This window comes from Acomys russatus, chromosome 8, assembly GCF_903995435.1.
Source record: "Acomys russatus chromosome 8, mAcoRus1.1, whole genome shotgun sequence".
NCBI lineage: Eukaryota > Metazoa > Chordata > Mammalia > Rodentia > Muridae > Acomys > Acomys russatus.
This window is the reverse complement of record NC_067144.1, coordinates 67,549,194-67,562,646: the sequence shown is the minus strand read 5'-3', so window position 1 is coordinate 67,562,646 and position 13,453 is coordinate 67,549,194. Positions and strand designations below refer to the sequence as shown.

General features: G+C 38.4%; 2 protein-coding genes and 1 pseudogene across 2 annotated transcripts; 1 reads left to right on the top strand and 2 right to left on the bottom strand.

The window, feature by feature from the left end:
- Positions 1 to 2,509: 2,509 nt before the first annotated feature.
- LOC127193167 (keratin-associated protein 15-1-like) lies at positions 2,510 to 3,361 on the bottom strand. Its single transcript, XM_051150494.1, has one exon. It carries the CDS (start codon positions 3,292 to 3,294, stop codon positions 2,839 to 2,841), a length of 456 nt encoding a protein of 151 aa, XP_051006451.1. The 5' UTR covers positions 3,295 to 3,361; the 3' UTR covers positions 2,510 to 2,838.
- Positions 3,362 to 5,907: 2,546 nt separating this feature from the next.
- Positions 5,908 to 6,476, top strand: LOC127193166 (keratin-associated protein 14-like). Its single transcript, XM_051150493.1, has one exon. It carries the CDS (start codon positions 5,948 to 5,950, stop codon positions 6,449 to 6,451), a length of 504 nt encoding a protein of 167 aa, XP_051006450.1. The 5' UTR covers positions 5,908 to 5,947; the 3' UTR covers positions 6,452 to 6,476.
- A 4,970-nt stretch (positions 6,477 to 11,446) lies between these two features.
- LOC127193027 (keratin-associated protein 13-1-like) lies at positions 11,447 to 11,970 on the bottom strand (annotated as a pseudogene).
- Between the last annotated feature and the right edge of the window lie 1,483 nt (positions 11,971 to 13,453).

Here is a 13,453-nt window from a genome sequence, read left to right as displayed (position 1 = left end):
TTTGCTTCGGGTCTTTTGCGGTCATATAGGCATTATAGCTTTGACATAGTCTGGCGGCAAGCAGGCTTTCTAAGATTTTAACACTGATAGTTAATTTTACATGGCAATTTGTCTCAGTTGTGATGTGTGGCTGTTTGATCAAACATAAACTTGAAGCCATTATAAAATTATTTTGTAGATACAATTCTCAATACACAGTTTTGGTATCGACAAAGAGAGGTGTTAGAAGTGAAATCATGAGCAAGTCGGCTTAAGGTATCATCCTTCAAAGAAGAGAAATATTGTGGATTTAGTTGGCATAGCAAAGAGAGCACACAGAAATATATAACTCCACACAGAAATAAATACCTCAACATGTAAACTATTGCTTCATTAGATGGTTTCTTGTGTGGGTCTTTTATGCTGTGGTCTCCCGTATGTTGGTCAATAGGAGCTTTCTGAAGCTCTGGGTAAGCCATCCAAAGCTTTCTCAAATGAACAAGCAAGTGGTGCTCTGACCCTAACCCCAAACCATTGTGTTGAAACAAGAAGAAGTACTGATTTGTCACTATGATCTCACTTATTATTCTCTTTGAAAATATTTTACAGTGTTCACAGATTTCCTACATTTGTTAACAACATGGTCCCAGAAGAAGATTTAAAGAGAGACATGATCAAGCTCCTCCAAACAGGAGGAGCTCACCACAGGGCAGAGAGAGGGAAAGGCAGAGTTTTCAGATGTGGCTGTGAAAATGTTCATGAATTAGTATTGGGTTGGATGTAAGTATTAAGAAGAAATAAAATATTTCTTAGTATTTTTGTTTGAAAGCATATTTTTCCACATTATTACTGGGGGCTTCATAGAACTCAGAGCCCTCACACCAAAAACAAATTTTACAGTATGAGAAAAACAGGCAAGTAGTTTTCTTTTACCCTAATGAGAACATTCTGCTTAATGCTAATTAAGGCAAAAGTAACTATGCAATAATTCTCAGTCTCCTCTCATATTCAGTTAAAGATTTGGAGTTTTAGCTAATGAGGCCAATGCATGGTTTGGCAAAGTGACTGACTTCTAGAAAGCAAATTCTGATTAAGGTAACTCATGAAAAATTATATATCATTTTTTATCATTTCACTGTGGCTTATAAGTGATTTGCTTTACTTGTAAACAAAATAAACATTTATCGTGAGTGCAATGAAATGATAATTTTCATATCTTCTATTTTAGGTAATATTATTGGTTAACAGATTCCTCCCTTAGTTGGTAAATGTATCTACCGTTCTGTTTGCACCAAGGTCATAATTTTTCTTTCCTAGTTAATTACTTAACTTGGTCATGACAATAAGACAAACCTGTTGTTGTTTTGGTTTGGCTGGTTTGTTGTTGTTACACATATGTCTCCTTAGATAGTTAACTTGCCAAGAAAATTTTAGAGGGTTTATTTTCTTCACTAAAAATCTGGGTGTGGTGGTATATGTTTATAATCTTAGCTACTCAGCAGGCTAAGGCAGGAGAATTTTAAGGTTGAAGTGAGTCTGGGAAAATTTTCAGGATGTTATTCAAAATAAAATGACCTTAAAATGCAACAGTATCATAGTTATATGCCAATGGCTTAGCATGTGCGAGAGGCTGGGCTTGATCTTTAGTACCCATCTTCCCCACAGCAAAGGCTTGCTTTGCGCTAATATTCTTCCCTTCGCTCTGTCCTTCACTGAGCTCAGACACATCCTTGCCATTTTCTTCATTACTACTTTGCAACGACAAATTCTTTTCTTGTCTAACCATTTGTGGCAGCTGCTCTTGCATGGGCTCCAAGTGGTGTGACACATCAGTAAGATTCTTTTGATTAAAATGAAGTAATTAACTAGGTAACTAACTGACTAACTGACTAACACTTTCCGCTTTTAATGAGTCACATGACACCCTTTGCCTCTTTGTGAAGTCCTTTCTAGTGCTTCTTCTGAATTTTATGTTTTTTAATCCCATTGTTGACTTATGATGTTAAACTAGATTTGTATTTGTAATAGCTTCTTTTTTTTTTTGTTTGTTTGTTTGGTTGGTTTTTTGAGACAGGGTTTCTCTGTGTAGCCTTGGCCATCCTGGACTCACTTTGTAGACCAGGCTGGCCTCGAACTCACAGCGATCCGCCTGCCTCTGCCTCCCGAGTGCTGGGATTAAAGGCGTGCGCCACCACGCCGGGCCGTAATAGCTTCTTGAAAGCCGAGAATCCACACCTTTGTTCGCAAGAGTATTTGGTGTATAACAAGAACCCAATAATTCTTTTCCATTGATTGCCCCACTGAAAACAAAATGCCTGTAGTAATTACATAAAGAAATGGGCCCATGAAGGAATATAAATCTCTCAAGATAGGGCACATAGCATGAGATAGGACACATATATGGATTTCCTTTCCGTGTGTCTGCTTTTCTCTCAAACAAAATAGTGAAAAAGAGAAAACAAAATCAGTTAAAGCATCAGTTGCATTGAATAAATGTGCCATTAATAAAAAAGAAACTGGAATGCCAAAATTCATGCCAGAGATATAAGTTTATTTATAATAAACTTGAATGGAGAAATGCTCAGAAAATAATGATAGAAGAAACTTAGAAAAATGAATAGTATCAGAAATGATCCAAGCATTTACCTAATAGTTAAAATGCCAGCTTTTTCTTGTAGGAGAGTTGAAAGGTCAAAGGTCAATATTACTTTATCATCAAAAAAAAAAAAATCACTTGCTTCCAAATAGATTATGATGCTGAGTCCTGGAGCAACAAATGTTCATTGATGAATCCTAGATGTTTGAGAAGCCGTTTGAGTTCCTTAAGGTAGAGAAACCATCATGGGTCGACCAGGATGTTCAGAAAGCTGACCCGCAAAAGCCAGAGCTATAGCCTGGCTGGTAGTAAGATGACTGGACACTCTTGGAAGAAAAGTGGCCTGGGCGATAGAAGCTGGACCCATAGCCTGGAGAACGAATGCCAGAGTTTCCAAACCCAAAAGATCCAAAACCAGAATTGCCGTATCCAAAAGATCCGGTAAAGCCACCCTGGCTGGGGATGCTGAAAAAGGCTGTCTGGGGCCGGTAAAAGGATGTCTGGAAGGATCTGTTGCCCACACATGGTGAGTGGCTCTCCAGTGGCTCAGCGAAGGTCTCCTGCTGTCCGTTGTAGAATGAGGAGCCCAGCTGGAAGTTCTTTGGAGAATAGACTACGTTGCCGGTTGGGTAGAAAGAGTTGTAGGTGGAGACTGGCTGCCTCAGGAAACCTCCATAAGACTGTGAGGAGAAGTTTCCAGAGTTGCAGGGGTAAGACATGCTGTCAGGTGTTCTGGTTTCAGTTGAAGAGCAGTGATGAATCTGCGAGTGCGAATACCACCATCGAGAACCTGGGTCCTTATATACCAGAGAGATGGGTGTAGTAGCCTGTGTCCACTTTAATGAGAATGCCTAATTAGGCTCCAGTAAAAATGAAATACTTTAACCTTCAAAGGACTTTTTATGAACGTGCACTTCTAAATGAAGGAATTTCATTAGTTTTCAAAGCAATTATTCATGAAGTAAAAATGCAGTTTCTCACTATCTACAATAGGTCGAATGAAAGCCACCATAATTGAATCTTTAAGATAAATGCTTTATTTGTTCCAGCCTTCAAAATGTGATCAAGTGGATGATGCAGCAATAACCCTGCAGGTCCAGCACTCTACAAAAGTTAGCACTCTGCAAAGAAAATTATAATGCTCCAAGTTTAGAAGCTTGATTGAAAACAGAAAAGTAAATCCCCATTTTATATTTTTTTTCTCCAAATGTTGTGATGTTATGAACAGAACAGAACAATATTAATCCTCGGGAGGAAGGAAATTTAAGAAATTTAAGTTCAGTTGTTGTTTATAACTGAACAAACGCAAGTGGTTTTTGTGCAAATGACTATATAAGGTTGAGAGGTCCTGAACATAACCTTAATGCCATACTGTTTCTTTTCATTTTATGGCATTTTCATTAAGTAAAGTTTAAAAACAATTAAGAAATGTGAAAAGTATCTGTCTCGTATATGTCTGACACCTCAAGGGTGTTACAGAAGGATTAAGCCTTTGAAGAATTCATGGTTACAAATGACTCTTATATATTGATATATGGGCAGGGAAGGGTATCAAAGGGGATGGGAGTGTGAACTGGAGAAGAAATTGATCTGAGGTTGCTAATGTGAGTCTATCAATTAACTTCTAAATTCTACATAGAAAACTAAGTGGTGAGCTTTGCCTGTCCTCCACCATTCAGTGCAGCATAAGAGATGGGACAAGGGAACAGGAAATTGCTAAAGCACCTTGTGGAAGTAGACTTTGTATGTCATCCATTCTCAACACAAATTATACATTGAAAATGAACTGACGCTATTTTTACAAAGTATTGTGATTACCTGGTCTAAATTTTAAGGACAAATCAAAAATGAGCTGTTCTTGTAGGGTTCTGAGAATATTGAATCAGATTGCTGTAACTAGAATTCCAATATGATTAAAAGAAAAAAAAAAACCTGGAGACATTTGTTAAAATTTCTCTCAAACTGTAAACTTTATGAGTCTGAATATTTTAAGTTAACAAAAGAAAGAATGGAAGAAAATGATGCTCTCTCACACACACACACAAAAAAGCTTTTACTCAGAAGTAGAAGGAAATGTAGTTCTTTAATATGGAGGAAAACAAAAGGCACCGAAGCTGAAGCTACCCAGAGACAGCCTCTGCATCTTCCTGCATCTTCTCTCCTCACCTCCAGCCATCAGTCTTCATTACAGCCCTACTGTGAGGTAGGACACAAGCCGTGGAAATTGAGGAAATATGACCCTTACTTTGGACATTTTGCAATACTTGTCAGAAGCACCTGAAAACAATTTAAGTCAAAGTGACATATGCTGCCTTCAGGCAGAGGAAGCACCTCCCAATGATGGCTCCTTTGGCTCGACACCTCAAGGCAATTGCCTTATATGCTTTCTTTAGAGTTAGGACCCCTACCAGGTTATGGAGACTTTTTTCAGTGAGAAAAATGACCCTGATTAGAGATAGAAATATATTGGACATTATTACCCCAAGTTTTGTTTCTTTTAATGCCTTTTATCATCTTAGATGAATAATCTTTAGCACTCAAAGCATAAGGCGTTTATCTCATAGTGGAGTAAACCACTCCATCCCATCCCACCCCACCCACCCATATACACGGACACACAGACACATACACACACAGAGAGAGAGAGAGAGAGAGAGAGAGAGAGAGAGAGAGAGAGAGAGAGAGAGAGAGAGAGAGAGAGAGAGAGAGACGGAAATTAAGATGCACACTTAATATCTGGATTCCATTCTTAGGCAGATGCATGAGAAATAAAAATCCCTCTGAGTTTCACTAAAGCCATTCAAACGGAGGTTCAAGTTTTAAAAAGTCCTTATGCGCCTTGCATGTCAGTGTTTGGATGACACTATTCATAGCGCGAGCTTGCCATTTTGAGTCAGCAATCAGTGTGTGTTTTTGTTTAAAAGAAATGACTGTGAGTGGATCAGCGAACAACTTTGCTAGCCAGATGGCAACAACTTTTGGACAGATTGTGCAACGGGTATCAATTATTTTTAATTAAGCTAGCTTCCCTCAGCCCAGACAGTCTACTCCAAAGCAGTTTTCTGAGTGATGTGTAGGGTGACCTTTGCTGAGGGAAGATGAATAATAGCTTTGAAGATTGAACACTATTACCTGAATTCCAGGACCATAGACATCACTGCTCTATCCAGCTGTGAAACCACACAAAAAGTAAATATGCATGACTACGATGGTCTTTTCAATTCAATCAAAGGCGCAGGTAACTTGTGTTCATGTGCCATGAGCATGACGCACCCAAGGACGGGGGTATATAAATCCTTTGTGTCCGAGAAGGGTCATTCAAACTCGGAACCTCCTCCTCCTCTCATCCCCAAAGTCCCATCTTCTCTCCACATGTCCTGCAACAACTTTTCCGGCAACTTCTCCCAGGCCTTCGGAGGCCAACTGCAATACCCCATCTCTTCTTATGGTTCTTCTTACCCCGGCAATGTCTTCTACACCACTGACCTCCAAACTCCCATCACCCACCAGTTGGGCTCCTCTCTCCAGGGTGTGTCTCAAGAAACCTGTGAGCCCACAGGCTACCAGACATCCTTTGTGGTCTCCAGTCCCGGCCAGAGGCCTTGCAACCGCCAGAGGATTCCAGCGTCCTTCAGACCCAGCCAGTCAAGTTTCGCAGGATCTCTGGGCGGCTTTGGTTCTAGGGGCTTCCAGTCTTTTGGTTCTGGCTATCCAACCCAGGGCTTTGGATTCGGTGGTTTCCAGGCAGTGGGAAGTGGTCCTCGCACTTTCCAAACCGTAAACGGTGGATCCAGCTTTTACCGCCCAAACTGTTTCTCTTCTAGAAGCGGCCAGTCTGCTGCTTACCAGGCAACCTGTGGGAGCGGCTTCTTCTGATCTTATACTGAGAAATTAGGAATATAAACGTGCTTGCTGCTTACTGTGTTAAGTAAGAGCCACCCTGTCTTTGGTCTCCTAGAAATTTGATTTCTACTAACTCTTATGAGTTCCCTAAATTAGAAAATGCATTTAATTGGAGAATATGCTAAATTGTTTTCTTTTCATTTTATAGGCATGCAAAAATCCAGTATAACTCTTTCCTTCATGTAATTACTCAGATTGACAATGTCTTGAAGTTTTCAAACGGGGACGCTTTAAGTTTAAATAAAAATATGCAACTGGACATCTATATATCTGGAATTATTATTATTATTTTCATTTTCTTGTCTTTGAAACTTACTTCAAAATATCTCTCTGAGCTTTTCTGTTTCTTGCACTTGCATGTAAATTTTAAAGAGCAAGGTAATTCTTTAGTATTTGGAGAAAAATCTGAATGTTTCTGTTTTCTCCATCTGTTAATACTTTTTTCACACAGTGAAATGAAGGGAACACATTATTAGAATGACAAACTTATAACTTATTTCCAGCCAAATAGGGAATTATAAACCATATTTTGTATAAAGTACTTGTAGTTCAGAGGAAATATGAGGTAATTTGTGCCCTATAATGTTGGATGAGAGATCATTTTTATAAAACACATTCTAACATATATGTGGATAGTTAAGGTATATGAACATGACTTAGTTGCCGATGGGGTTCAGTGCCCATCTTCACTGGCAGATAAACAGGATTTTTAAGTGAAATCTCTATACATGCAGTAGTTGCTAAAAATGTATACCTTGCATTGTTCATATGTTAATTATACATTTTGGTGATGTCCCAGTTTGGTCTTGTGTTAAAAAAAAAAAAAAAAAACTATTCAAAATCACTTTCAGGATATGACCTGGACTACACCCGGAATATCATATTTGAATAATGGACTGCATCCCAAAGGCTTTATCATTTAATTCTTGAAATCGTTATCAGATATGGAGTTGGTCTACCCCTAAGGTTCACCATATACTGGTTTTATTCCAGTTGTGTCTCAGCATCCAGATTCATTTGTTAATTGTCTCACAATTTTCCTTTTACATTTAATGAGTAGTAACTTCATCACCATATACAATGGCTGATCTAGGGAACTGTCGGTTTACTTTTGCCATAGGTTTATCTGGTGTGGTTCAAGATTTAAGTAAAGCAAATTATTTTTTGTTAAATCTTGAACAGAAGAAGTCTTCTGTTAAAAACAAAACAAAACAAAATATCCCAAAACACCTCTTCTAACATGAGATCGGCTTTCATCCAAAGACAGCATACGAGAAGGACCACAAGGAGGGAAGTTGTTGTTACTACAACATACAGGACAATCTGCACAGTTAAAAAGATGACCTATATGCAGACTCCTCCTCTTCCTCCTCCTCCTTCTCCTCCTCTTCCTCCTCCTCCTCTTCTTCCTTGTCCTCATCCTTCTCCTCAGTCCTGATAGTTATGGGCACATCCACACCTACCATGATACAGTAATGCCCATTAACCATCAGTAGGTGGAGGTAGTAGGAAAGAAAGGTGTACAGGAAGTATAGGTATAAATTTATGCTATGCCTGAACATGTAAAGATATATGAACTCTGGTGCTCTCAATTTGATCACTTCCCCTTAGTGGGGAGGCCCAGCAGTCACACAGAAAAAGGGGAAGTAGGTTATCCAGATGAGACCTGATAGGCTGCCGTCATATGGTGGGGCAGGAGATCCCCTTCTGTCTGAGGTCTAGGGGAGGGGAGTAGACCAGAAGAGGGAGGAAGTGTGAGAACAGGAAGATACAAGCAAATGGATAACAATTGGAATGTAATCTGAATAAATTATAATAAATTAAAATGTTAAAAGAATACCCTATGAGCATATACAGGGGGAGGTAATCCCCTTCAGGAACAGTCATAGGGGAGGGGAATAAGGGAAAAATGGGAGGGAGGGAAGATTGGGAGGATACAAGGGATGGGATAACCATTGAGATGTAACAAGAATAAATTAATAAAAAATTTAAAAAAAGAAAAGAAAACGAATTGCAATAAAGTTATTTTTTAAAAAGCTAAAAAAAAAAAAAAAAAAAAAAAAAGAATCTAAATCCTGTAGATTCTGTGGTGTGGCCATGCTTTGTATTGTTTAATTCTACAACTAGTTATCTTCTTATTTTGGAACTGCATGGAGAACTTTAAATATCATAAATAAATTCTTTTCAAATACAGATAGTTAAAATATAATGTCATTTTTAGCATAAAAAAAGTTACACTCTGAATTTGTATTTCCAGAAAAGGTTTATTGCAGACATATACTTTGCATTATGATTGGATGACATTCTCATCATGGTAGGTGCCATTAATGATTGCATGAGAAGATAAACATGTGATTTTACTGAAGACACATAGTGTATATGTCAAAGGTGCTAAAATAATATCCCTGGAGAGATGTCAGTGGTTAACAGAAGGCAATGCTGTGTGTGAGTGTGTGTGTGTGTGTGTGTGTGTGTGTGTGTGTGTGTGTGTGTGTGTATGACTTCAGAGTTTTGAGTATACACACACACACACACACACACACACACATATATATATATATATATACACACACACACACATATCATATAAATACATTTATATACTTAACTATATAATTTAAAATAAGTATTTTAAAGAATAAGAACTAAATAATAAGGCTGATTTAAATAAGATACACAAAATTCATATAAGCACAAGCTGGAAAAAACCCAGGCATGGAGCGGGGATGGGCACACAGTTCCATCTCTAGCAATGGAATAATTGGCAATTGTTAGCTGCTGGAAAAAAAAAAGCATCAGTGTTTTGTTTGTTTGTTTATTTTAAAAAACATAGATTTGGGAAGCACAGATTACTCACGAATATTTTTTAAGAGCACAAGGTGTGTGGCTAGAGAAAGAGGCTGAATTTAGGGACAGTTCGGGGTGGATATGATAAAAGAAAACGTTGTAGAAGACCCAAAACTCTGAAGGAACTAATTAAAGATGATTGCTTAATATTGGGAGAAAAGTTGTGTTTGTGTGTGAACACTGGAAATAACTTTCAATTTGTTTTAAATCATTTGCATAGTGTAAAACTAGCATTTTATACAATACTTATATAAACAAGCACAAATCTTAAAGCAACAGAAGAATGCAAGATATTCCATCGGTGGAAGACACCATCACTATGGGTGAAAGAGAGAGAGTAAGGGAGGGAAGGGAAAGCAGAAGAGGAAGAAAGGAGAGAAAGAACAAAACTTCTCTCAAAACATTGTTCTTAAGTCTAAACTTGTATTTACCTAACTCTTTATTGACCTTCATCTATATGAAGCTAATGACGTAGATGCGACAGATAACATTTCCTCATATGATAAAATTCCCATAGCATCAGAAATACTGAGCATTCCTTTGTTATAATATGAGCCGTGTTTTTTTAAACAAGCAAAGATGTTCCAAAAAGAACAAGAAATTGACATTCCTTTGTGAATACAAATTATACTAGGGTTTGCTTTAAAACTTTAGCAACGTTCAAACCCTTCTAGAGTCTCCTCTTCTTTCTGCTTACAGAAGTCAACACTTGGTGTCTCTCTGATGTATAAAAGTTAAGAGAAAATCCTATGTCTCATATTACCTTGTTCTATATAGCATGCTGTCACAGATGATGCCGGAGAGGGCATTGACACAGGTCATGCGGTAGATTCGCATCCTTTCTGTAACACCTTTCGCTGGTGTTTCCTTCAGTATACATAACACACATATATGTAGGTATCTCAAAGGTTACATTAGGGTAATATAAGGACTCCAGTGCCATTTTCTTCTTACCCAGTGAAGAGAATCCAGGCAATTGCAGAATGCCAACTAATAAAAGATTCAAGCTGATGACGTTGGACTTTTCCTGAGGTGGAAAATCTAAAAGTCTATCCAAATATTCTTACTCCCTAGAGTAATGAAATCCAATTGCTGCCAATGAGGTCAATTTCAAATTAATTCTTCCTGGAAAGTTGTCTTTTTAATAATATGTTTTATTTACCTCCCAAAGTCCATAATATCTGAACTCCAGAGTCACATGCCCAAATTAACTGGACCCAATTTTTTACTTCTGATCTACTTTGCGAATCACACTAACTAAGCAGATTGAGTAAAAATACTCAACATTCCTTGGACACATTGTTTGAAGGTTGATGCAAGTTGAAGTTGGGGGAGGTATCAGAGGGTTGCCAGCATCTCTTGAACCCTAATCATTGTGGTTTTCTTTCTACATGTTTGGGGAGGAGGTACAGGAATGAGATGGTAACACAGGAATTCCAGCACTTGTACTATCTGAATCTGTCCAGAGAGTTACTTGATGCCTATTTTTCTTTCGTCTGCTACATTCAAATGCTAACAGACTTAGAGAGGTTTCTGCCTATGGCATCACTATGTAATGTTTCAGTCTTGATGTGTGTGTTTTTAGTTATCATCCTAATTGCTTAGTTTCCTTGGATTAGCAGAAATCCCTGCTATTGAGTCCCAGCAATTCTCATTGCTACTCAGCCACGTGTGTGAGTGTGAATGATGACATTCCTATAGTTTCTTATTCCAAAAAAAGAAAAAAAAAGGATCACAGCTATTTAAAGTAATACATGTTTTCAAAAAATTTAAATAGCTAGAATGTAATGAATTCCCCAAAATATGAATGCAAATATACAAGCAAATTAATAACAAAGGGAACAATTCATTGAAGTGTAAGTTTGCACACATTTGTAAGATTAGGATTTGGCTTTTCAACTGCTCTCTGATGAAAACCAAACTACATATAGCACCTTTCCATAGTAAGGAGAGAAAGGAATAATTTGAGGTTAAACATAAATTCTTCAATCTTCAAGGAGCTGAGAGTTAGAGGAGCTGGTAATGGGAGAAATAACAGATAGAAAGACGGAGTTGGCAAGAAAACAAGGGCGGCAGGGTGTACAGACCTTGATTTTACATTGCATGAAGGGAGAGAAAAACTCAACCGCTGAACCCATAGAGGATGATGTCACCACAGGTTGTTTTATAGCAAGGTTGTCAGGCACTAGCAACCAGGGGGCCAGGTAGTAGAATATGGACCCATATCTCGGGAAAGGGAACCCAGATACTCCATAATTCAGAAATTCGAAGCCATTGGATCTGCAACTCACTACGTAGCAACTTCTAGATCCATAATCCCGGGAATGGCAGCTGCTGGACCCAAAGCCCAGAGACCCAGCATATGTGCCCTGGCAGGGACTGCAGGGTGTGGAGCTCCTGGGGCAGTAGCAGGACATCTGGCAAGGGCTGGACACCACGCAGGACCTCTGGCAGCTGCTGGGCTCAATGCAGGTCTCCTGACAGCCACTGTTCAGAGAGGAGTCCAGCTGGCAGGTGCTGGGAGAAGCAGCCAGGAGTGGTGTAGAGCAAGTTGCTGGGACAGGAAGAGCCACAGCAGGATCCTGAATTAGGCAGCAGCACCTAAGAGAGGGAGACTGGTTTCCAGAGCAGCAGTTACAGGTCATGTTGAGAGGAGATGTGAGCTCAGCTGGATGTAACTGACAGGATTCTGAGTTTGAATGTCACCTGAGGAGAGCTGGGTTTATATACTCCCAACAGCAGGTGTGGTGCCCAACAGGGTCATCCTTGTCCTGTCTATTATCTGTCCTTTACAAATGTGCAATGCACACATTTCTCTGTGATGACAGTTGTATTTGAGTATTTTCTGCACAGTATATTTACAGATGTTGTAATATCATTGTAACAAAGAAGAATGAGCTATTCTTTTGTCACAAATGCCATGATTATTTTACACTAAATATTTCATCATGTCCAGGAAAATCCTTTTTCCTCCTCACATACTTTTGTGTGCTTTGTCATAGGATATTATGAGGAAAACATTTGTCTTTACTAGGTACAGAATGCAAGTAACTTGTCTTTTATTTTGTTAATGAATTGAAACCATAGCACTATTCTCTTGTGAATTACTTGACATTACCCAAGAATTAAAAAAGAAAGAAAAAAAAAAAGTAACGAGTAACATTCAACCTTGAAACAGACAAAAGGGAAGAGTGTGATTGGATGGTTGGAGCTGTGGTGGCAGACACAGAACTGAGACAGCCTGCCAAGTGTTCATATCAGAAACTTTGCAGTTAATCTGGTAAATGCCCAGCACATTAGAGGAGAAAATAGACTTTAGAGCCAGAATGTCTGATGTGTTGCTTGGTGCAGCCCTGATGTTATGGTGGAGAATTCACTTCTAACACCAAAAGTCACATGAGGCTTAGGGAATATGTACCTTTATGCTGTGGGCTCTAGAGGAGCCTTGCTTTTTGTGAACTCCTTTCAACCAGCGACCGAGCCCAGGAAAAATAAAAGCAAACAGGTCAGGTGTGTGTACCAGAGAATGCAATCAACTGACAGTTCTTATGCCCTGTGAGGGGCTGCTCTACACAGTGTATACTTTAAAATTTTTTAATTGTATTTCTTTTTAACATATACATTTATATTATTACACATAAATAAAATAAACTACATACAGCAGGAAGAACCACGAAAGAATCAAGAATTATATAAATGTTACATTCTTAGTGATTTGGCTATTTATATTCGGCAAACTTGAAACACATCTTTCCTATCTTGGTGAGTCTAAAATTCTGAATGAAAATCAATATTTATCATATCTAATCTCTATTAACATAAAACATCTATCTAAACCTAAAAACATCTTAATCCATAAACAAGTAAGCTTAATTGTAAGCTAATTATTAGTTGATCAAATCATGGTTATGTCAATTAATAATCTATTTTTATCACAAGAATATATACTCTAGGTTTAATAGATATATAAGGTAAAATAGTTAGAGAAGGTCTTCAGAAACCTCTGAGACCTATAGATTATGGCATTTAAAGATGATTTTTACCACATTCCACACTATTTGGAGCCCCCTCTCCTCTGGGCTACTGGTGTTGTTCTTGTATGGGTCTCAGATCAGTCCTTGGGCTGCT

Excerpts from the sequence above, each read along its gene's own strand:
- LOC127193166 (XM_051150493.1), top strand. The coding sequence starts at position 5,948 with ATGTCCTGCAACAACTTTTCCGGCAACTTCTCCCAGGCCTTCGGAGGC.
- LOC127193167 (XM_051150494.1), bottom strand. The coding sequence starts at position 3,294 with ATGTCTTACCCCTGCAACTCTGGAAACTTCTCCTCACAGTCTTATGGA.